At 38.0% G+C, this 27,272-nt stretch overlaps 1 protein-coding gene across 1 annotated transcript in view; it reads right to left on the bottom strand.

Moving 5' to 3' along the window:
• LOC140241561 (attractin-like protein 1) overlaps window positions 1-27,272 on the bottom strand; it is a 116,959-nt gene that overhangs the window by 67,548 nt on the left and 22,139 nt on the right. The window contains 1 exon segment of the mRNA XM_072321298.1: window positions 4,179-4,301. Within this exon segment, the coding sequence (XP_072177399.1) occupies window positions 4,179-4,301 (123 nt within the window).

Below are 27,272 nucleotides of genomic sequence, written 5' to 3'. Positions count from 1 at the left end.
CCCGAACTAGAAGTTGTTTACAGGATTGACAGTGCGTACTGTATGTATGCATGCAATTCACAGGAGCCGCCGCGCGCACAGACGATCATAGGATTTAACCACGGTGGATTTAACACGCAGTGCGATGGGACTAGAATAACCAAAGCACACGTGACTCATTTCAGCGCTTCCTATTGGCTACATTCTTGAACCCATTTTATAATGTGGTTTAATGTGGTTTTTATCTAAATTTCAAGTTCCAACTTACAGGTAAAATTGTTTCTGGAATATATGCATTTGTACTATGCATTTAATGGTGTTTAGTGAATTTTTGCATATATCTCACAAGTCAATAGGTATTCACAAAATCATCAACTCACACACACAAAAAAAAATATTGCCTCTTGTACCAGGGAGGCGTCGTCCCAGAGGTTGTTAATCTTTTGAATCTCTTGAATAGAGACACAATTATCTCTGATTCTCATTATGGCAGTCTGTAAACCTACAGATCATGCTGCTGCAAGCTTTCATAAAGCAACACTACAGCCCACATTCAGCTCAGACTACACCTTTTATAATATTTCAAACGATTTACAGCTATCATGTGATTGCGCCAATCAAACACTGGCGGATAAAGTCCCTGAAGCTCTTTACCCCAGCTTTTCTTGCTAATGACGCCAAGTTATTTTCTTCTTCTTCTTCTTCTTTCTGACGATTGAGTGGGGGGAGGGGGGGGGGGGGGGAGATCTACCACTGACAAGAATGACACATATTCCAAATGCACATGAGCACATATAAACCTGAGAGGGTGCAAGGTACAATTACTTTGTCTGTGTGTTATAAACATATTATGTACACAGCCCACCTGGACACAGCATCCCTTTGCACTCTCTTGAAAAGCTGATATGGTCTCCAACAATGGTGTAAAGAGGAGAGAATATTATTCTCTATATCAAAATTACCAAATTGCTGGGTCCAATGTCTAAATTTGGTAATGATTAACTTCTGACTAGTATGGGGCTCCGGATACCAGGCAGTGCTTGTTTACTGAGGACTAGACCACTGAACAGGACTGGGTACACATTGCAAACACACCCCCACTCTTTGTTTACTTTCATTTGATAACTGCAATACGTAACAAAGGGATATACATGCACAGTAAAAAGCCTGCATCTGGACAAGCAATGCTCCTCTTCTTTGAAACCACACAAAACACACAGAACTAGAACTGCAGAACTCCTTCCCCATAATGAATGGGATTGTCAAGGCCCAGTGACTTTTAACCCATCACACAGTATAGTCTGGGATCTACGATTCTGCAGCACTGTAGTTGCTGCTATTCCCAGTTTAAAGTTACACCAACTGTGGACTACCACAAACAAATGCCTTTTGACAAATTTATATTCATGTATTGTATGCAGGTATATGGCATAAACAGGTCATAAATGATTAGATTACACTTAATAATGGACTTAACTTGTATGCATTAAACACAATGCAGTGAAACCGACTCTATCCATTGATTCTGCAAAATATACACCAAATCGCTATGGCTTGTTGAAAACTATATACCTCAACATCTATCAGCACTAGTATTATCATGAATGGGGAATGTTCAAAATATCAATGCATGGGACATCGATTCTGAGACTGATTCTAAAAATGGTGTGGTTTAATAGAGGCTGCCTTGTACGACACTTACAATGTATACAGTGTATAATATCATACATGACATCATACTTTATATCAGGCCCAAATGAAATATTGTTTGGTTGACTGGATTTTTTTTTCATTCATTGGTAACCCATTGTTTAGCATAAAATAGTATCAAGATGATGCAATTCCAATGTGCCTTTTAAAAATACAAAGCAGGGAGTGTCAAATTATTTGTGCACACAAACTGTACAGTGTAATATCATTAATTGTAGGCACTGCAATGAACAGACCACAAAAGCTTCCCTTTACCTTTTGCCACAACGATTTAAAAAAAAAATGCTAAGCAAAATCAAAAGCCACTATTTTACACTAGGAGCAGTGATTTAAAAAAAAAAGTTCCATTTATCACATTTGATGCATTTATGTATTAGTTCACTTGTATCAAAAACACCCTATCATACAAAAATTTTGCAGTAAAGCTACAAAATAAAAGGAGGTATCACTAACTTTCTAAATGAAGTGTCACAGTGACGGTTTATTCTAGAAATGGTTCTAAATAAAACTCTTGTTAGCATTTGTACACTTGATTATACCTAAAAATTATTATACTGATTTAATTTTTTTTATGTTGGTTATTTTTATTACTAACTCACATTTTAGAGCAATTTTGAAGCAAAGTTGTTGGGCTTTTTTTTTGTGTCTGCAAATGTTGGCAAGGGGCTTAAATATCTTGCAGCGAAAATCAATCAAGAGAACGAAAATTTGCAGAAAATTATTAATTTCGCACATGCACAAGAGCAAGATGTAATTTTACCTTTCCTTTCTTGTGTCTTCAAAACACTTTAAAATGCATTCACACTTACAATGCATTTCTGTGATGTTTGGATGGAACTGGGAAAATTTCACTGAAATGAGATCTACCAAGGGCAATAGAATAGGCCAGGACACTAAAAGGGGAAACAAGCTCTAGGTCAAGCAGCAATGTTTTTGTTGAAAAGATGTTTACATGAAAAGAACACTTGTAACTCCACCCCCCCTTCTCTCACTTCCTTTAAAAAAAAGTCAGAAGTCTCTTGAGAGATAAATTTTCTGATGGTAAATTTGTCTGTTTATACAGCTTTGCACGGAAACAGCCTACAACTACCCTGCATGTGACAGCTATCCTTCATGTGAGCGTACCTTGAGAAAACAAACCTTGCTGTCAGGCAATTGATAAAAACAGATTTGGCGTTCACTTCATAACATGCACTGGCTACTCATCTGTACCATTTGTCCAATTTTACATCAAACAGACTTAAAACTGATACTATAATGAAAGCCGTTTGATGAACAAGTCTATGTCCCTGAATCTTTCTAAAAGATTTCATTTCTACTAAAGCATTTCAATATATCTGGTATTAATTCATGCCCATGTGAGGAAAATGATGTAGGTCATGTAATGCCTTCCAGTGCGTTCAAGAAGGAGCAGTATGCAATGATGCATTTGTCATGGTAACCATTCATTGAATGGTCCTACATTTTCACCTAAATTGTTGTCAAAATTTGTCCCCCAAAAAGTGTCAAAGGTGTATAAGATCTCTGAAGTCAATTAAAAACCTGAAATGTACAGATGTGACCTCATGCTTTACAGGGCTCGACATTAGCATTTGCCCGGTGGCTCGGGATCACTAAAAGTAATGTTGGGCCACCAAACTTCCGAAAAGGGTATCTGTTGGTAGCCCGAAAAGGTGACTAAGATTCATAATGGACTGCTGTGTTTCCTTGTACTTCGGGCCACTACATTTGTTTTTCAGGACACCAACATTTTAGATTTAACAATTTTAGTGGCCCTAATGGACCACCAGAGAAAAAAAAAGTTAGAATTGTGCCATGTGCCCACTATCAGCCACCCACAAATAATAAATGAGTGCATGCATCCAAACTTCCCATCTTCATAACCCTTGCAAATGCATTCCTTTTTGGGAAATACTTTATATGCATCACTCCTACAATATGTGCCTCACTCTCGTCATATGATTACGCTGCTATAAAGATAGAGCATCAAAGCCATTTACTCTTCTGCTTGTGTAAAGACCTACACTAAAGAAATGAAGAGTAGTTTTTTTTTTTCTTTTCAACTGCAAATCTTGATATGACAGATGGGGAAAAATCCATTTATCAAAAATGATAATAGTATTTAAACAACATTTAAACAACTTGGGCATTTTTTTTTGGGGGGGGGGGTGGAGCCATAAAACTGCTAAACAAGTGTTAAAATGTTAGTGCTAAAAATCAAAATATCCTTCCCAATGATCTCTATTCATTCCCATACACCTTCAAGTCATACACCTGAAATCGCATATGGTGCATCATTGCATCTCACTGAATGGCAGCAAAGGACAAAATAATCAACAATCTTGTCCTTTAAGTCATGCATGTCACACGCCATTGATCTCAATGTCCATCATCGTTACACTGTGATTCTTCTTGCAGGACCATTTCATTCTTATGAACCTCAAGCAGATTACCTTCCATGACAACAGCCAGTGGCAAATTTCACATACCTGTACGATATGTTGAAGCCGTCAAGTCTGAAGGCTGCATCACTGTAGAAGTAGAGAAAAGCGAACCCCGACGTTGTGACAATTTCCTGCTTGATGTCCACTAAACCATGCCTGATGGGACCACTGCACAGCAAATGAAAAATGACAATAAGAAAAATGGATTAATCAAGAAATATATAATACATATAAATGTACATATTTCTTTTTTAAATTTTCAAATTATTATTTCCCTGACATACACAGTGTATGTTGTATTACTTGTCGAGTTCGAATCTTTTAAAGTTGGGCATTCATGTATTCGTTTGAAATTCCACACTGTCTAGAAAAAAATAAAAATAAAAAATTCATCGATTTCCAACACTGTGCTTCTCAATCTGTCTGAAGACCACCTTTCAACCTTTTAGTTAACACATTTTATGACAAAACATAAAGCGAATAGCGCAGTCAGGATGAAAGTACTCACTCACTGTCAAGACATGATAAAAATATGACTTCATAATCATCACTCTGGTTGGTGGTGCCACTGAATAGGCCATGAATTAGCCATTCTTGAGCTTGTTGCATATCATTTTCTTCTGCATATACTGTACCCACACTCATAGTAAATGACACTCATAACATAATGATTGTAATGGTCATAAAAAAAAAGGGTTGAAAATGTCATTGCACAGTTAACAGGATTCAGAGGTGTCAGTTTCTGTTCATACATCAAATAGAGGCTAAAAATGTGTCTCTCATTTCCAGAAACTGCTGCAATGCCATGTATACTCGATAAAAATGTATTTGTACATACTCCTTACACACTTCTGCACAATGCTATTAAATCAGGAGTGCCACCCATGTAAACAGCACTGCAGTATTCAGAGGGCTTTGGAATAAAAGGTGTATTTTGGGGTAAAACCAGTATTTTTACCTATTCTGCAATAGACCCATATAGTCATACAATTCAGGAAATGCAGAATTTTCTCCGAAACGGACAGGCTTTTTTTTTGGAGGGGCGGGGGAGGAGAACAAACAGTGCAAAGAAGAAAAGGAGAGGTAACAGAGTTACTTTGCAATATCTGGAAGATGGACTAGTTCATAGAATGGCACTAGAAATACATTGTACCAGGTACAGTAGACGCTTGTACTGAATGCTGGGGTCAACAGACACATGCATGCATTCCACATGCATACTGTATTGACATGACGCTCAACACACCAAAAAGCAGAACACAGCAGATCTCGTGAACAGATGAGACAAGAAAAGCTGCCTTGATTTTCATGTTTCAGTATGCAACCATAATTCTCTTCAGACCATCGAGTTTCCACTCGTATGGGCACACGTCATGTGATGAGCAGGAGATTGAATTGGAAAACGGTTCGAACAATCTCGTAAATATATACGAGATCGGGCTTGAAATGCGGAGGAAATATTGAGCGGCTGTGTATATCAGCTTCAAAAATCAATTAAGGCGCCTCCATATTCTGGCAAGCCCAGGTCAATCAATTTTACTCTTATTTTTTGGCACAGCATGAAAATATTCAGCTCAGAGAATACAATGTATATTTATGTCAAGAAAAGGTATAGTGCTATATGGGCTAACAACTGTTCATCACATTCTCTTGTACAAAATTACTGTAGAATGTGAAATGTTTTTGTTTCCCCCTACATTGTACATTGATATGTATTAAAAAAACAATCATTTTATCAGGGTACAAAATTCAAAGCTTATTTCTTATGGAAGTGAGACATGGGAAAAATGACAAGTTTACAGGTGTGGCTTGTGTTTTCATTTCAGACATGAAAAATCAGCAGCCTATGAGCAAATGTAATTTTGATGTCAAGAAGCTGCTGATCAGTAAAGTCTGAGTGAGGTTACTTACTACTGCCAACTATATACACATTACAATGTCAGGACAGCTATTCATTGCAGAACATGCAGTTTCTCTCTGCTTTTTAGAAAAATAATCCTGTCAACTGTCTAAGAATCTGAGCCAAAGTGTTTCTTAACTGAAAAACAGTAGTGATTCCATTTGTCTTGACAACTAATAATACCAAATGACAACCTGAAGTTATAGCAGAGATATAATGAATGTAGTAAGGACAGCTTGAATTTTCATCTTGAGTGAACTGTTTGTATAGCATATAAGTACAAACAAGCAGCAAAAACTTCAGTCAATGCTGGCAACCAATCATATCACCATCAACCTCTGAAAAAGGCAACAACAATAACGACATGAAGCTGCTGCAGAAAAAGCCAGCAAAACCTGTAGTGCAGAAAAAATGAGAAAGATCCTGCCATTAATGAATGAACAGCATGGCAACTGCCTAACATGGGAAGCATCATCAATGTAATCTATCTCAGCAGAGGTCGCATAGCCCACACCTCACTGCTAAGAGCAATGAGTATCATTATCACGCTTGTCAAATTTCGGATAACACCACCTGATGTCAGACGGAAAAAAAAAAAAAAAATAGTGCTTTGAAATGTGCAATGTGAAGCGACATCGCTGGGGATGAATCTTCTTCAGCAACCATGAAATTTGAGAGTATGAGGGCAACAGCAGCAAAGGACAAGATATAAAGTGCAAGTCTCCACAATGTTAAAGTTGACTCCGATTAAAACAGAACAGTAGATGTTTTAATGCTATCAATCTCACAATAAGTATTAAAGTGATGGAATTTTGAAGTTCCTCATGTTTTTGCTTTTTAATGATATTGCTCGCAACTATTACGTACATATCACATTAGCCTTGATGCGATGATAGCATCAACTGAAACCCTCCCATTGGTTTCTATAAGACACAAAATATCATAAAATAAATGTTTTTGGTCAATGATAACGCAAACTACAACCATTTCTTATCAAGCCGTTGTTGGCAGGTTATTGCAAACAACAAAAGTTTGCTGCACAGAAAACATGTTTTCCTTATTAATAAAGTAATAAATAAAAATGTCCGTAGGTTGTTTTTCTTATCAAAAAGTATTAAATAAAGATTTGGCTCAACTGCACTATGCTTGCTAATAATAATTTCATTGTTTCTTGAAATATGTGGAATTTTAAAGTTCCTTAGTAATTTATTTTAGGCTCCAGTTTGGCAAAACTGCTACCATTCTGCTTGTCTGGGTTTACAATACCTGATAATGTATAATTGCCCTTTTAAGAGAGAAAAAAACAAAAACATGCCAATATGGCTAGTATTTGATCTAAGCATTACGGACAAGAGAATAGCCTTTACAACATCTGTCTACCCATGGGTATCAATTACCAGTAGCATTTCCTTGTAATATAATAATGATAATAATGATAATACTAATCATGTCTTATCTATCCAGGGTAACCTCTTCAGTGTTGCCACTGCAGTACCAGAGGGCCCTTTCATTATCATTACCCTAGCGTTGCCAGGTACACATTTATACTCCTGGGTCAAGAGGGACATGTGGGTAAAAACATCTTGTCCAAGGACGTAAGTGCTGGGCGGGAATCGAACTTGGGTCCTCCGATCGGGAGTCAGGAGTCTTATCCACTATGCCACAGTGCCCCCTGAGGAACCTCAGACTGCTCAACTTGTTAATGTTACAACTAAAACCTATACCATACAGTGTTTATTGTCCATGAAAAATTAAGATTTTCTGGAAAGAAACACTTTTCAGGGACTCTTCTCCAGATACAGTATACATTCAGAACTTTTCCTTCTAAAATGCTTTTTGAATTTTCAATGTTTCTTCAAATTTCACAGAAAAACCTACAGTTTCAGGTTTGCAGGATGCAGGCCCAATTCGTATCATACTAAAATGGAGAAAACTCGACATCTTTGAACTCATCAGCAAAGCTCACGCTTTTCTCTCCAACTGAACCTTGCCAGTGAGTGTAAAGCAACAAGAGGTGTTATGAATATTGCTTTAGTTTTACAAGCTATAAATACGCTGCTCCTCTCTCCACGCTGAGGGAGGTTGAAAGCTGGTCACTGACACACAAGATCTGTACTCTTGCACCTTGGGGTTCAGCCCTGTTCTGCCACTCGCCAATCATTTGGCCTTGGATGAGGGTACCCACAGGATAGGGAGATGTTTCGTGAAATGAGAAACAAGCCATTACTACCCAATAGCCCTTCATGTACGATTACTGACTTTCTCCCACGCATAAACATGCACACATACATACATACCATACAAACAACACATTCACACACACACACACACACACACACACATTTCTCTTGTCTGTAGTCAAGATGGCAATTCTCGCTATCGCCAATGACGTAAAAAGTACCCGGATGTGGCTTTTTCGTCAAGATTTAGTGCACTTGGTAGCAAGGGCACTTCCAGCACGGAGCATAATTTGCACAACGCTAGCGTGCGCGTACGTGTACCTTACCTATAGCGCCGCGCCGACCACGGATACAATGTACTAGTACAGTAGGGGGCTGTACCGCCCAAGCCAGCGAGTGGCCAGGCCTGTCATACTCGTACACTGTAGTCGAGTCCCCGCCGGCGGCCGGCCTTGCATTAGCATGCACCACTGCACGCAGCACATAAGCTATTACATATCGGTACAGCGTACTGCTTGATCATGCGATCGATGTGCACATCACAGATCAGTCATCTCTGCATACGCTAAAAATATGCTGGAAAATATTCACCCACCTGGATATCGTCATAGAATGCCCATCTTTTTTTTATTTGTTCTCTGTCGAAATGTCGCGAACACAATCGGGAACGAACAGTGATCTCGAACTTATCCTGTCTCCGAAGCAACTTCTTCCAAGTAAGCACAGTACGTACAATGTACGTAGGCACTAGGCCTACTACCTAGTGCTACTACCACTAGTCGCGCGTGCACGTACTGCGCTGTGGAGTCACCCGCAAACTTCACCCACGCGGCCACGTCACGTCCCGCTTGCCAGTAAGGGTCCTATTTCTGCAGATTTTTTTTCATTTACTGTCGTGTGAACAACACATGGCAGCTTCGCAGCAACAACCAACAGTCGTAATACTAGCAATTTCTTAAGAATGGAGAAATTTCAAATCATATTAAAGCTGTAATTCAAGTCGAGAAAACAGAAAGTACACGTAGAATATGGTCGGTTGTGTGTGTAAATAGCATTAGTCACGTATCAAGCGCATACGAACGGAAGTGACTTTGCTACCGGACTATCCCACAATGCACCGTAAATGACGCTTAAATCAACATCCGGGTACTTTTTACGTCATTGGCGATAGCGAGAATTCCCAAATGATGCACTAAAATCATATGATTGTGTTTTGTTATGTTTTCCAGCGTAGTAAAGTAAAAGTCTTGGCAACAACAACACATGCTGTTGATCCAATTACTCCAAATCTACTATAGATCACTTTATATAGTGCAGCAAGAGTCTGGACAGCAGATCCGCCAAATGTTGTGAAGCATCTCCAGCTCAATGACTTTCCACGGACAAAACGAACACCACTCAATTACTCAAATAATGCCACATGTTGGCAGACAGCACAATGTTCAATGAGAGTTTGCCACGACACATCATGTCATGGATCCATTTGTAAAAGAATGGCTATAGCACTTGATCACAGATAGCTGTGCTGTGGAATAGATCTGTGCTGTGGAATGGTTCACAGACCTGTATAATGTTTACCGGACTGATTTGTGATCGATTCCATAAATCACAAAGTCTCACAAGAACTTGTGACTGTAACGATCAAGAATGATTGCTTCTGCTATCTACCGGTATTTATAGCTAACAAGACAAAAACACTTTCTAGATTGGATGAGGAACTGAAGTACTTTTCATATAGCCATCAGTTTTTTATCTATATTCGAATTCTTACTGTACAAATGTGTGAGAATCAAAAGCAGCCTTGATATGGCAGATATTACATGTGGCAAAAGGAGGTCATATGTGGGCGTGCACCACAAAACGAACAAAAAGTCGCACACACTGCTTTTGCGTGAGGACTGAAAATAAGTGAAACGGGTCAACCTGGCCGATCTTGACTTTTCAAATTTTCTGAAAGAGCAAGTCTTCTTTTACATTATGGTAAAATTTGGGATCATAAAATGGGCAAGAAAGTGTGTTTCTTTAGCAGTTTACATGTACCTCGAACATTTTTGGTAGAATAGTGTGATTAGGTGTGTCTTTAGAGCCCCCTTTTCATTTCTGAAAAACCTCGTACACACTCTTCACTTTCAACTCTAATAACATTTGAAAGGATAATACTACTGCTTTGAAAGTTGGCATTAATTATGGACAGAATGTGTTAATGAGGCATGCTCAATTTCAATTCAATCTGATAATCCCTTCATTGTTGTTACTCTAGTGGTTTACTTCCTGTTTTTTGTCCCATTCATCGCACAGCCAGCACGGTTTGGTAAAGATTAAGCGCTTGAATAGACACTGTACTTCAAAGCCTCTTTTCTCAGTTCACACTTTTCCTGAGTTTGTGCTTTCTTTCCGATATTTAGATAGGTTAGAAGAGTCCATTTGCTTTGAGTTATATATCATTTTAAAGCTTAAAGTCTGCTCTTTCAGAATATGGTCTTAACTAAAAATTCATGTCTGGCGACTTTTTGTTTGTTTTGTGGTGCAGGGTCACATATGACACTGATATCAAAAAGCTATGTGACCCTGGGCCTCCCTCTCATTTTGATACATAAGAATTCTGTTCAGAAAAGCCTCTACAGCACAGCTATACCACACCCTGTATTGGATACAGATTTTTCCACTTGCCACAAAATGCTGCCAATCTACCGCTACAAATTACGTGACCTGGAATTCCTGTCCATCAGCACTGAATGCAATCAAGAGTTGTACATTGTACACCGCCAAGTGGGCCCAAAAATGACCTACATGTACAATATTGTACATTTGTTACGTTTAGGGAGAGACAACCACAGCACGCAACAGCTAAATCAATTGCGCGATTGCATTTTCTCATGTACGCGACTGCAAGGATAAACAAGGCGGAGCATTCTGGCATTGCATCTTGAGGTCACCCAAGACAAAGTGCTACTGTGTCTGAGAGTGGTTTGTTTTATAATCTTTGGCAGGTACAAATACATGTAGCTATATGATGATGTACTCTGGGAACCTGGAACACAACTGCCTAAAAAAAATATACACGCACAAAAGTCCATCAATGAACCAAAGGTATAATCCAATCTATGGGAAGAGACCTGTCTTCTTTTGTTTAAATGGTTATAATCCATCTGACAAATGTGGTTCCCTCTCTCTTAATTCAGCACATCAGTAACTGCCACTTAAACAGATCGCAATTTCTATGGCAACTCTCGGATAACCAATTGCTTTAAAAGATTTTATTGTTCATCATTGCTGGGATTGTTGAATACAAACTAGATGCCAGAGTCACAGGAAAGATCACAATACTGTATAAGCAGAAATTTTTGCAGTGTGGAAATTTTTGCGCATTTCGCGCAACCAGGAGCTAGCACGGAAATAAACGCATACGTTCAAGTAGTTACAGTCCCGATTCCGCAGGATGAAAAACATGCGAAACTCACCTTACCCGTCCGAGCGCAAAAAATTACTCACACGAAAATATTCACTTTTACGGTACCCAGTTCTCCAAATAAAAGTAATATTCGCTCCCTTCAATACTAACATAAGTTGAACAAAATGGAAGGGTATAGGAGCACAGTATCTAAGCTCTCTCAAACCGAGTATGAATCTGTGTCAACAAAAACAAAAGGAAAACAAAAGAAACAAATAACACCTGCATATTCTAATGCTTACCTGGATGATTACAACTACAGTCACATGAGACAGAGAAACAGAAATAATATATCAAACACAGGAAAATACATGCTAATCTTTTTGTTCTCTTACAGCAGCCTCTTGGCTACATTATGATATGGCCAGATTCCCACTTTGTAGCGTTAAATGATTAGATTCCTTAATGCACATCACAAAATGATACAGCTTTCTGGCACCATGCCACTCTCACTCTTGATTGTGTGACACAGTGAGGTTCACGTTACATCTAACCTTTCGCAGAATTCAATAATGCGACAGTAACCCAGGAAGCAGACAAGCCAATCTCATCACCGTGGAAATCAGCATTATCGGCGCATATCCATTTCACAACACAATGCACAGCGTTGCGCTACGATTCAAATGTATTAAAAAAATCAAGTGTTTCATGGACTCCTTATGAAGTGGGATTCTAGATCGTCAACGCCCTGACTGACATCCACTCAATTGAGAGTTCCATTATCCGACGAGTTGAAAGCTGTATGCGTACATGTACACATACAACTGTATGTGCGTGTAACTGTTTGATGCAAATGGGATTCTGGGATTTTCACAACCTTGTTGGCATACAATTTCATTATGTGAAAAATGTCTAACAAGCAAATGTTATACAAGCTCTTTGTTTGTTTTTCAAAGGAGAATAGGCAGAAATTACTACGATAGTGTGCAATAATGTACACGTACATTGCTTCTTGTAGCTGATACAAAATGATGTGTCTCAGCCTTGTCTGCGAGAAGTGAATCATGAAAGAGCGAACACACAGACACAGTACAATGTACACTGACAGAACATTTGACCCAGCTCTTTCAGGAGTAGAAGAAATGTGCATTTTTTTTTTCATTTTTCAACTTCTAAACAACTACAGTATCCCATTCACATGCACAATTTATGTTTTGTAGCCATTGCAGTATGAAAATTACATTACTATTTCCATTCTGGTAATGTAAATGTACGTAATGTAGGAAAAGATTGCAACAAAGCTGTGGGGATATGTTGCATTTTAATGCAAATTATCATTACTACACCCTATCTTTCTATCAATTTTCCCATATCAAAAGAAAGTCATCTCACCAGCCTTTCCCCGAGTCCAAAATGCAATATCAGCAATGTGAAAAATGCTTGATGATAAGAACAACAAAAGTTGGAGCAATGACGGTCTTCATAGGCTGAACGTCGCCGAGGGGCAAGTATTCCAATGAGACCATTAAAAGAATGTGCTTTGGAAGCCATGACAAATTCAACATCTCCATGTACAGTGTACGTGTACACGCACATGTCTGTGACGAGGATTTGAGTGATCCTGTTGAGGTCTGTGCGGAAAAGCCGACATGTACTAAGGGCATTATTGATGAGTCTGTCTCATTATGACTTTAATAACCTGCCATAAAATTCAATAATTCATACTCGTTGGGCACGCTCCTTGGTTACATTCCAGCCCTTGGCAGATACAGCTGTAAGCAAGCATACACTGTATATGTCTATTTGATAAAGAACACTGCCAAGAATAAAATTTATACATACATTTAGGATTGCGCGTAAGTGGCAAAAGCAGCTCCAAATTCTACATCCTGCAAAGTGTATATTGAACACATTAATGTTGGACCAAATCCTGTCTTGTTGTAGCAATATCACCCAAAGATTACTTATTAGTCATCTAAAACATTTTACAAGATCATCAAGATCATCAAGCATTCTCTATCCTTTCCAAAGTCAAAATGTTTAAGGGCAATTCCGCAGTTAGGTGGACATGACATGGATAAAAGAAATGTGCCTCTTTATCTTACCCTTTGATCTAGGTATCAACTAATGCCATGGATGTTCACCAATCATTAGGGTCTTTCAAATTCAGTAGATTTTATTTTTCGTATTTATTGATTTTGCGAGATCTAAAACCATCATTTAAAATGTACATGTGGGACTGGGGACGCTGAAATTCACTTAAATGCAAATTACAGTGGGTTCCTTTGAAATTTTTTCCTCAAAGTTTTGCTAAAGGGTAAAAGATGAATACATTTAAATACTCCAGAAGTCATGTGACATTTTGTCAATTACAAAAGGGTGAAATGACCTGCGGAATTACTCCGGACAAATGTAACGTTACTAACCGTAACGTTACTAACCATGCTTTTGGGGGTCTAGCTAAAAAATTATCGGTCGAACTGCTAAAAAAATTTGCATGAACATTTGTCATGATGCAATAATTGAAATTAATGCAACACTTTGTTTGAAGTAACTTGAATTTTTGCACACTTTTTGTTACAAGACATTGATTTTTTTGTCATGTCCTTTTTTCGTAACGTTACTAACCAGCCCTTTAAGTTGCTATAGCTTTTCTAATATTTCTTGGATTGTGTTCATTCTTTTCTGTATCATAAACATGGGAAGGATGAACATGTTTTTGACATAATTTTGACTTGAAATGAACAAATGGTAATTTAGTGGTAAAAACAAATATTTTAATTTGTTCAAATGTAACGTTACTAACCGCGGAATTGCCCTTAAAATGTTTCATTTAAAATGGGATATACATTGAACGAGAGAAGAAACCACAGATCTGTTCAATGTGACATTCACCGATAAACGCATAATTTTTTTGAAGATAAGAAAATACAAAAGGACAACAAAAAGTAAGCAAAATCTGATTGCATTAACAAAGGTTAAAGTTGGTTACAAATTTTTGCCATAAAATGCCATCCTTACAAATACATTTACGATTGAAATCTTCCAGGGATATTCCATTTAATAGTTATATATTGTTTTTTTTTTTTCTTTCTTTAAGTCTTTATTGATTAAATCAACAAATCAATCATACAGAATCAAAATACTTACAAAATTAGATAGAGCAGTTTTCACATGATTACAAGAAATGTTTTCAGATTGTATAGCGGAAACTTTGAACACAAGAATCAGAGATACATGTACACAAACAAAAATCTGGCCAAGATAGTCAATCTCCTTGATCCCTATGAAATGATCTCCATTTCCATAATGTATCGGTACAAATACCTGTATACATGTACTTATGAAACAGAAGAACTAATGTAAGAAACGAAACCTCATGGTACCAAGGGTATTGTAATATGTAGTACGTTTCCAAGGTATTACCCGTAAGATAGATTAGCAGGCACATAAAAGACTAGCAAAAAATTACTCTAAACATCAAATCTCCATTTCTTATATATTGTAGGTGCAGACACACATTGAAAAAACAAGAACTGTAATCACTTGGTGTATTGTACACAGCATGTAATGTAATCTTGCAATGCATACCAACCAACGGTGTGCATGGCACCATATTTTACAACCAGTAACCCTATCCTGGCATTGACGAGGATTGCGTTGCAGCAATGCAGCCATCTTCCAGGGGAGGCTTTGATGAGTCACATACCAAAAGAGGGCCCTCACCACGAAGAGGATGAGATGTTGCTACCCTTGCCTCCGATTTGATTATCCAATCAATAATCACCAAATCGCTCGGAGCCATGACAAATATGACAGAAAATTGTTACGTTTTACTTGGATTTCGCCAGCTTGTCATCAAACATCAGGCCTTCTGGCTGCTCAACCCTTGACTACAGGTTTGATGCTCCCCATCCCGATTACATGTTGGTCGGCTACACACTCTAAAAAAACAGAAACTCTCAAGATTTCTATTACGGGTAATTGTGGAGATAACTCTTCAACATGACATTGAAAATGGTTTAAATCCAGGCTGTAGTCCTCCCTTGGGCTCCACATATAATCATTCCATGATTGCACAGTCTGTATAGTCCTTTTAAACTGGCGCCCTCTTCTCGGCCTGTCATATTTTGCACACGCCAGAATGATCAAAACAACTTTTACTTTGGCAAAAGTTGTCTTTGCTTTTGTCTTTTAACATTTAAGCCAACTACACTAGAGGGAAAGACAATTCTCAAAATTTAGAAAAAAAAAGAAACAAAAGCAATGCTGATGCAGGTTTTTACAATTTCACAGGTTTTAAATTGCACACACATCTGCATCAGAACTAAAATGCACACATAACATAAAATCCATATCACATATTAAAAGTCATCAGATGACTATAAGAAAAAGAAAAAACTCTCTGGCATTCATATATGATGAAGCATTAACAATGAAGTGAAAAACAGATATATAAGTCAAGTGCAATATGCTATTAAAAAAAGAAAAAAAAAACCTGGTGAAGTGTGTAACACTGAAAGGCACCAAACTAATCTTTCGACCTCTGATCCCAACTCTGCTTGTTGGGATCACGATCAGTCTCCTATTACCCCATTGAGGACGAGTCCCAAGTATCGGGCAGGTGTCTATGAGAAATGCGTGTTGTAGCAAAATCAGTCTGTCCTCAACTGGTTAAGAGTGCAAACTGACCATTTGAAATGAAGCAAACCACAGGATTGATGATTATGGCATGTTCAGGGTCAAGGACTGCAAGATATCTCTGATATCTTTATTTTTTGATATTTTTGATTTACACATATTATTCACTCTTTTGCCACAAGAGACAATTGTGACTTGTACCTGCATTCCCATCATCATATACCACCTTCTCTTTCCTTCCTTCCTTCCTTTCTTTCTTTCTTTCTTTTTTTTTTCTTTTTTGTAATGAAATTCGAAAAAGCATGGGTAATGCATCCGGGTAAATGTGTGAACATTTCTGCAACACATGGACATAATAGAGCTCTTCTTTCATATCACAGCAAGATAATCAAACCTGGAATGTCATTATCATCATGTACGCAGCTAGTTTTTCTCCCAGTTATTTGGCAAGTTAATAATGGAGAGATCTTTTAGCCAATTTTGAAGCCATCGATGAACTAAATTTGGCCAGCTGCAGGCATTCTAAGGACACACCACTGGCCTGGCACCTTGGATCTCACCTTGCTTCGAATCATGTTTTGATATTTGAGATAACAGACTCCCTCCTTCCCATGACTCAGCCCAAATTACGGCTTTGTGCACATCACGCAATCAGCGGCAGCAATAAGCCTCTTCTTGCGCGTCACCACCAATTTCCCTCGCCATTCTCCACTGCTCTGGCAGCGTTGGAAAATTATGCCATATATACATGTACTTGTTAAAGGTTGGAAGTAATATTGGTGGCCACGAGGAAACAAGGAGAGCGGTTAGAAATTGAGCACCTTGCTTCTCGGTAGATTACAAGTGCTGCCGGAAATTTTCTTACACTTCCCTATTTGTTTTGTTTTTGTAGTTGAGGTATATTCTGGGCAGGGCGGGGGAGGCTGACTCTCATGAAGGAAGGTTTTTTTTTTCTTATGTGCTTCATCAATTTCTCTCTTTTTTTTTTTCTTTCTTCCTTTTTGTAAGAACGTATCACTTCGAGGGATGTCGTAAATAGGTTTGGATCATTGGTCCGTAGATGAAATAACCTCACTGGCAGCGATTTTCTGTGAAGAAATAACATCACTTGTTTGCGATGCTGACATTGTACAGGTCTACATGAAACTTCCATTACTGTCAAATGCATATAACATCAACATCTCTGGGCCCTTGAGAATTGCACCTCAGACTTTTTCTTTTCTTTTTGATCATCAGAATATGAACAGACTAACATTATCATTTTTAATTCTTTTTGTTGTTGTTATAAATATTATTTTTCTCATCTGGACATGAAGATATACAGTATTAAAGTTGTCGGGAAGCCCGCTGCAGAGTCACAAGGGAAACTTGGCAGCTCTGCAGAGGCAACAGCCTTCATGCCTTTGTAAAGGAATGGTTTTTATTACAACCAAAGCGATCATCAACTTCAGATTGTACTCCTCACGTCTCAAGGTAAATGCAAAACTTCGACAAGATTTCTTAGGTCTCGGATAGATTTCCATAAATTTAAAACAACAATGACGACATACATAATGAAAAAATTCAGGTTTTACAGAATCTCCTCTAGTATGCTATATAATGGGAGACATTGTTCTTTCTGGTTTTGTTTATTTTATTTTTTCCATATGAATGTTTTATAGAACCTGATGGTAGGCATGTACATTGGAACACAAGGGTCCAACCTTTTTCATCAAACTTGTCAAATGCTGAACGAAACATCCTTCCCTGTTTGCCCTGTTAGTGATTTTATCTTTACGAAAATTATTCTGGTTACCTCAATTCTGATTTTGCTTTCCATCTACAGTATACCATCCAATATATGGAAGCATGCATCAGGCAGAAAGCAGAAAAAAAAAAAAAATGCTGAGATTAAAGGTATAGTACAGTTTTGGCCAAGGTGGGGTTTGAGGTTTCTGACATGTTTTTAAGATAATGAGAAACCTCTTATATGAAATCTGAAAAACATATGATTCTATCATTAAAGAGGAACTCAAAGTTAATTTGATGAAAATTGGTTTTGAAATGACTGAGATATGGTCCAAAACAAAGCCATCCTGATATAAGGTGGGACCCATCTTTTAATAGGATCTCCTCATTTTATTTTGTCTTTGGATATCTCAGCCATTTCAAAACCAATTTTCATCAAATACACTTTGAATTCCTGGTAGCATTGCATGCTAACACTTCACAGTGTGGTTTCTAAATATCTCACAAAAAGTCAAAAGCTGAATTCTCACCTCAATCAATACTACTGTATTCTAACCCTTTAGAAACACAAAGTAAAACTTTACTGCATCCAGGTGGGTGCTTGATAGCCGAGTACTTGAAAAGTTTGCAGCTTATTTATGACATTCGTATGTGAAATATTCTCCTTCTTTGTAAGCCTGATATTTTGGCTTCCCGATCAGACCCAAAAAGCAACACATGGTGAAATTTGAGAGCGTACGTCTCATATTTGCTTGCCCTGGGCCATGAGGGACCGCTAATTTCAAGCCCTGACTAAACACTCATGATGTGGCAAACAGCTTCCACAAATACTTCTACGACATCTCAGGGGCTCCACGAGTAGAAGTATAGCAACTTACATGTAACACAGTCAGCCAACTGATGTACATTTCTTTCCTTTTTCATAACTTAATTTCAAATGCAGGATCTTTTGCTTTTTAAACATCCCATGATACAAATTTTTGACAAAATAGTTGTACACTAAAATGGCTCTACTGAAAAGGTCATTGAACATCTAAACAATCACCTTTTCATCCACAGGGAAATTAACAGGCTAATTGGATTTCTACAGTTACAATGTATATGACTCTATTGAAAAGGTTATTGAACATGAGAACAACCACCGTTTTATCCATGGGGAAATGAGCAAGGTACTATTGCTTTACCAGAAACTACGGTAGTATCCAACATTATATTGTACACTTATACAGTTATAGAAGTGAAGAAACTGTTTAATACCTTAACTCTGACGCAACTGGTCAACTGTTGCGATATAATTTTTTTACACACATCTAATGAACTCTGGGATTAGAATCATGAAATTTGGAATAGCTTGAATTACCATTCCATGTCTTGTCACTATAAAGTTAAAATTGTAGTGTATCAACCTAAATTTTCACTAAAAATTTACATTTGCAATTTACAACCCTATCAAACTTATAATCTGTTTCAGAGAAGCAACCATTATCAATATGATATATGGAGAGTCTCTTGCTTCATCTTCATATCCTCTAAATATTATCAAACTATATCCAGGGTGTATAACTATTTAACTTGCAGTCAAGTTACAAAATGTAACTCACATACATTGTACCTGTATACAATGTGTACATTGTAGCTGCCTTTGAATATGATAGTGAACCTCTTCAGTTATCTCTTTGTTTCAGGTTGTATGTAAAAAGACAGGAAACCTTCACAAAAAGTAGGTTAAGTGAATGCAGTGGCATGATTTACAAATTCTGTAGTTTCAATTAAGAAAGGGGGCTTTCATTAAACATTGCAATTCTGCGCTGAAATTGATACAATGACAAGGTAAAGCTGTGAAACAACAAGGTCACAAACAGCTCTTGTATTGTGAGCGCAAGCTGAACACAGAAGACATCTCACTTTGATGCTACCCATTCCTGTGTGTCCATCTCCACTGGGGGAGAACCCCTGTGAAGTTGACTACTGAACAATCTGTCTCCCTCTAGCTATTGTAAACAGGAGTAATAAGCTATCACAAATGCAAACTACTACTCCTGGTAAGTGCAGTCTGGCAGACAAATGAACTGAACCAATCATGATATTAGAGAGCTCTCAGCAGGCGGACTCATCTCCAATTCATCAACCTTGAAGTCCCTGATACACATTTGTCTTTCTTTCTTTCTGTTTTTTTTTTTCACTCTCTGTGCATATTACAAGTGTCCAAAACAAATACGCAGGTACATCGGTATAGCGCAAGTTTTCAACCAGTCTACACAAACTGATGGATACACTGCACAATTTTACAATGTACATATGTAGTATGCACTAGCCACAAGTAATTTGGTCCTACACAATGCATGATGTACACATACATTCTAGCATTCATTTTCTTCAAAGCAAATGGATAGATAGATGAGCAGAACATGTACATAAACTGATCAATGACAGTCAGACATAAAACGAATAAAGGTTGATATTGCATTAGACACATGCTTGTACAATTAAGTAGTGATTTAAAGAATGTTCGAGTTATCACATCTGATGCATTTGTGTAGGTCTGTTGTATCACAAAACATCCTACCATGTATAGAAATTTCACAAAAAAGCCTAAACTATACTAAAGGATATATCACCATTTTCACATAAAATCAAATTTCTGCAAAGAAAGCCCTAAATATCATATGCCAGCAGACTGTATAAGCTCCAATCTATTTATACCTTTCTTTCTTTTTTTATTTTATTTTTTTTATTTTTTGCCAGGGTTAGACTAGGGGCGCCACTCTGCACATCATTGTTTCGGCACTGCTAATAGCTTTAGCTGGTGTGTAGTGGTTACCCAGGGTATCATCCTGCACTGCTAATGACCCAAGTCAATCCCCTACTCACAAAGGTGGCATTAAACATTGATCTGTTTACCCCTATGGCATAACACAGCCACATCCTAAAAGAAGAAAACGGAAATCAAATCACCCAGGTTTACCATACTTTGCTCACAAGTTTAAACCAATAATAACAATTCAAACATTTTCTTGTTTTTTTTTGTGTTTTTTTTTTTAATAACAGCTAAATGTATGAGGGGTCCCATGTTTACTATTAAATTAAGAGCACATGCACACACACACACACACATACATACACACACCAACTAAAGACAAGGCAAGCAAAAATCTTTTGAAGCACACATAAACTCTTGCTATCACAGAAAAATCGAAAGAAGAATTGAACAAATACTGTAAGTGTAACTGGGACATTAGTGCACCGTACACTGTACCAGTACCACACAGTTTTTGATCACCAACACACAAGTTGATGACAGGCACACTATCATCAGGGAGGTGTCCACCTCCCTGCTATCGTGCTTTGTGGGTGTCGAGTTTGCTCGAACCAGGGAGGTGGATTTCACCTCCCTGCTCTAACTGCAACTTTGGGTAAGTCCCCTGAAGAACCCAGTGGACAGTATGAACTGATAAGAACAACCAAGTCACAGTTACCCTCTGTTTTTTTAAAAGGCCTCTTTTTACTCCAAAACAACAAAATGTTCTGTTAAAATTCCTCATAAGGCGTTTTCACATCAGCCCGACGTTTCGAAATAGCGTGCTTTTTTCTGACTTTGGGAAATTAACCCTATCACAAAATAGCGCGTAATTTGATAATGTGATATATACAAATTAGCGCACTAATTTTATCACTCTGATCGAGAAAATTTCTCGAGTCCAACTCGTGAAATTTCTGAAATAGCGGGATAATTTGCGAACTAGCGTGCTATTTGATAATGTGAAATCGCCTCAAATTAGCATGATGCATCCCATCATGCCTAGCGTGTGTGATGGCGATCAAGCAGGTAATTTTTTTGAAAGCGCGTGCTCTACTGATACACCCGACACTGTCTGTGCATGCTCAGCTGTCGAATTAGCTCGAAAAAATTTCGGGCTAATTCTCCTCGGGCTGATGTGAATAGGAAATGAAATAGCGCGCTAATTTGCGATCGCGAAAAATATCTCGAGTTTGGATTTTTATCGGGCTGATGTGAAAACGCCTATATTGAAAAGTGAGATAAAGAAATGAAATAGAGTTGTTCAGGTATGCACAATCCCCCTCCTCGATAATTAATTCACATACTGTAGTCATAAACACCAGCAGCATGGGAGACAAGATATGCAAAAGGTCTCTTTGGTATGGGATGTATTTATTTAACCTGTAGAGGCAACTGTGCATACACTACGGGAGTGACGACACGATCCACCCATTCAGCACTGGAGTCTCGAGCTCGGAGACAGGCTTCCCGACACTGTGCTTACCAAGTAGGTCACCACGTGCAATATTCACACAAGTGTCTGGGGAGTCGAGCTGTGGGGGAATGGATGGGCGAGTAGTAATTGCAGTCCATCTGAAACGCAAACAATGATCTTCACGCCACCAAGCCTCTAAAATGAGAAGTCACTTGCACTATCAAATTGTCATCAGACTGATGAGGTAGAGGCATTAGGCTATCGTTCAGCTGCAATTATACATGTGCAATTGCATCACCATTTAGCACTGCAGCTAGGTGGGAAAAAAAAAGAAACAAATGGACCAACTTCAGTCACTACAGGGTAGTTTTATACAGGGAGTTTATCAGTTCTGCATGTCCAGTATCACATAACTCTTCAAAGCTCTGTACGATGCAGGCATGTACCATACCGGTACCCTTCTTTCTTGGGAGTGAAATATTACCCACAACAATTTTCAACAATGCCATCTTCCTGTAGATCTGGGTCTCATGATATTGCTGAACTATATATAATTTAATTTCTTTATTTCAACATAATAAATCAAATCATCTAAATTTGATTTCTTAGAAATTTCTGTGATAAAACCATACAAGCACTCATGATCAATAATTACATGCAAGGCAGTGCCACACTCTTTTTACTTCCCTGTTGTATGCTCTCATTTGTGTATCTACAGCTGGTTGTATATTTATAGGATACAACTTACAAATGTACAAGCATGTAAAACACAAAATTTTTACTGCCTACCTGAAGAGAGTGAGGGAGAAGAGATTACCAAAACAAACCATCAAACTCCAAATGTCAGGCAATCAATCGCAGTTTTATGCCGATTGTTTAACTCCGTTCCCGCTCTGGGAGGATGATTTATCAGAAATGAAGTGTTTACATGCTTATTGGAGCTTGTATAAGCTAACCTTTGGAGAAAAGAAACTGGATGGATGAAGAGACTATCAATTTGCTGCTGTTTGATACTGTACTACATACATGTAGCTACATGTATGGCTGGAAAAAGAACCCACTTGACAGGTTTTTTAAGCAATTGCAGCTGTCACAGGTTTTTTTAAGCAAGTGTAGCTGTCACAATTGTTATATGCTGTATATTCAGCATTATATAGGGCCTACTGTAGATCCTACATTTGTATCCTCACATGATATCTAAAGGTATAGTGTTGAACTTGTCCTCAAAGAAAACAACACAAGTTGTCAGTGTGCCACACACCCATAACAGCCTACATTGTACAACATTTGTATTATTAAAAAAAAAAAGGAAAAAAAAAGGGGGAAAAAGAGTTGGAGCTTGTAAAAAAAACCAGACATTTGATTTATAAAAGAAGAAAAAAAAAAAAAAAAGGAAAACACTTTTCACTGTAGTCTTGCGAATTCTCTCATTCCAAACAAAATCAAACTGCATGCCCACTTTGGCCTAAAGTCACCCCTTCTTTTAGTGGTTAGCTGCAGGTGAAACAATCTCAACAAAAGTTTAAAGCCAGGCTGCAGAGGTTGAATTGGCCTCCCAGAATTCAACAATTAGTCACTGGTCCTCATTTCCTCCTGGCTATGTGTGACACCTGAAGGCAAGGTTATGATTAAGGATGAGGTCACCTGCACACACACTGGGTACACTGGTAAGGAACATAACATATCGCTCACTCCACGGCACAGTGTACGAGGCTTCAATTATAAAAAAATGCAATGTAATGATACATGTACATGTGATGTATATATCTGGGCAGTAGCTTTACTGTACAAACTTTGTATGTCAAAAGAACTTGAATATTCAGCAGATTCCAAGAGGCTCATGGTGCAATTTCATAACCAGTCTGCTTAATGATAGATACTTTGAGCAGCTCCAGGAGACGCAGAGGTTTGAGTAGGGAGGTGGAATTTCCACCTCCCTGGTTTGAGTAACCAATTGTATTTGTACTGTTATCTGGGTATTGTCACAGCTTCACATATACAGTATTGCAGACAAACGGTATGAATTAATTTCACAGGATTTGATCACACATGTGCCCTCACTCATTATTCTTACAGAAAATCAATGAATGGACAGCGTGGAAAGAATCAATAAAAAACCATGTCATGGTTGCGGTACATGCGTCACAGACAGATTGCACGATCACATCATCTCTGCACAGCAAAGAAGTACATTGTATGCATGCCAACTCCGGCATGATATTGGAAGAGCGTATATCGTAAATACACCACCCTTACTGCAAATCTTTACTAGCCTTCTCATCTAAATAATGTATCTCTGAACCAATTAGAATCTTGGGTTCACAGGAGAGTAGATGGAGTACAATTCGTATCCATAGTCTTCTGATTTAGCTGTGCTAGTGCTTATGATAGGAGGGATGTGTGCATTCAGTTTGTAAATCAAATATCATTGAGGGTAATGGTTTACAAGTGCGAACAATTTGTTCCATCTAGCATCAAATACTGTACAATGTACAATGTATGCCATACACTTTGGGAAGTTTTTGTTTTCACCAATCTTGCAAGCGGGTGCTATTCACAAATGTGTGGCGCTCCGTCGGAATGAGTCAAAAGTCGCAAAAAATGAAATCGTAGTTATGCCTATATGTGAATTCTACAGACTCTAAGCTTTACACTGATATGTAATACAACTCATTTCGACATCCCTGTAGATCATAAAAACGAATATTAACTACGCTTACGATGTCAGTCCTTTTTCTAAATAACGGAGAAAATCGCTCTCAAAGTTCAGGGTAGGTTCAAGCTCACAACCTGTTTCTTTCGCGGGACGAAACAATGCAACAGTCCTGCTTAACGACGGCGTTTACGCTCCATCGCACGCACTACCGTATAAGGCGATAGCTTGGGTGTGTAAGATAATTAACCAATCGCAGGACAGGTCTATTATTAACGATTCTGACCAATACGATCGTCCGATGTAAACTTCGGTGCGTTTGTGTCCGTGCCGCTGCCGCCGCATGAATGAGTCGGTACGCGTTGTGTGTCGGCTGCGGTGTAGTTTGCCGCAAGTTTTTAACTCACAAACAATAGGAAACAGTAGAAAGAAAAAAGGCACGCAATGCGTATTACGAAAAGCGTCTATAGCGAGAGCGTTGATCGCTTCCATTCTCCTCCCATGTTGTTGTCAATGGAAACTATAGAGGATGCGTTTAGCAAGTACCAATACCTAAATCGAACCTGAGTACCTATTGTAGCATAGGCGGGCACGCAATGCGTCTTACGAGAAGCGTCTTTTAGCGAGGGCGTTGATTGCTTCCATTCTCCTCCCATGTAGTTGTCAATGGAAACTAAAGAGGATGCGTTTAGCAAGTACCAATACCTAGATAGAACCTGAGAACCCATTGTAGGCGGGGGTTCAAAATGAAGTTAATTAACGATAGTCGTCTTTTGAGATCGTATTCTTTGCGTGTACTAAAAACCCTTAAATTACGCACATGGTCGTAATGTTGCAGAACATCAAAGACTGCTTTCGCGTCTGTTCTGCTGCACCTGTATACAGCCGTAACATTCTGAATTCCCGCCATATTAGGCACATCGGCGTTGCGTCCACAGAATTATCGCTTATCAAGCTTGCCAATGTTGCACGTACTATACGTATCAGAAGCAAAGGTTGATGTAGGCCTGACAGCTTCACGTTGGGTTTATAATTATGACTGTATCATGAATATACTTCTTATTCTCGGTCACTTTTGTAATACCATAGCATATAAAGACTCGTTAACTTGTAGCTTAAGCTTATCTTTTTTTTAACATCACATTTACAGTTACAATCTTTCTGCATTTGTGAAGTTGAGTATAGATAATTATAATGACATACATTCTAAATTGATAGTTAGGCCTTCCTCATTTTGTTTTGTATTCACAAACCTTACTAAAATAAATGATTGCTTGATTACTTTCGGGTAAAGGAAACACCGGAAAAGGAACCGCATTTAATGTGTGTGTGTTGTTTGTTGTTGTTTTTTAACGAACCTAAGCTAATAGCGAACCATATTTCATTGTATGATTAACGAACCTTCAGAATAATCAATTGTATTACCCCCCCCCAAAAAAAAACAAAACAAAACAAAACAAACAAACAAACAAACAAACAAACATTTCAATGTCATGTGTTGTCAATAGTGATAAAAGGCCCGTTTTTATTTAGTAGTATGTCTCAGTACTCCTGTGTTTATTTTTAAGGATGTGCCTCTCCTTATGATTGCGATTGATGTTCAGCTATTTCTTTCCCGCAAGCTTGAAAAGGAAGCAGCTAAAATTCAGGCAAGGAGACTAGTTTTCTTCCATGAGATACAATCATTATTGTATCAGGCACTATACAAAACGGTTGAAATCTGCTGAAAGTCGAACTTCGTTTTTTTTTTTGTTTTTTTTTTTTTTTAGATTCCATTTCAAGCGGGGATAGACTAGAAATTAGTTTGTCTATACTGGCAGGAGACATTAGTTTTACAGTACATACTCCGCATTTAGATAGTCGCCATATTTTCGTGGTCAGAATCAGATACACACGTGATATTATCATAAAAATGAAAATACAAAACAACTAACACGCCATAATCGTACAAATATTATGAACTTCAATGAATTAGTGACTATACTTACCTGTAATAGTCCGCATAAAAAACAAGCACGCCAATCAAATAATTTGATAGAATTAATAGAACATACAGCGATATCATGCGTGGCAGATCAAATCAAGTTTAATTGGTGAGAAAGCTAAATGAAGTTAAAAAGTTGTCTTCTTTACGTTTCTCTTTCATTTTATGAAAACAGAATTACATTGTATATATCTACTGAAACGGATTGTCTCTGTTGCGAGCGATCGCCATATAAAGCATTTTTAGTCTTCTGAGCAAATCCGAATCTCTATATACTTTAATTTTTGCTTGATAATGTAACAACCCTTATAACTTTACAAAGGACTCGCAAATTCAAAGTTTCAAAACGTATACTAAAACATTACATTGTACACGGTGTATTTCAAAAAACATTTTGAATGCGTTGTGTGTTAGCATGTTAATGGAATCAATCTGCCTTTTATTTTCC

This window comes from Diadema setosum, chromosome 18 (genome assembly GCF_964275005.1).
Source record: "Diadema setosum chromosome 18, eeDiaSeto1, whole genome shotgun sequence".
NCBI classification, from domain to species: domain Eukaryota; kingdom Metazoa; phylum Echinodermata; class Echinoidea; order Diadematoida; family Diadematidae; genus Diadema; species Diadema setosum.
This window is presented reverse-complemented; position numbering and strand designations above follow the sequence as displayed.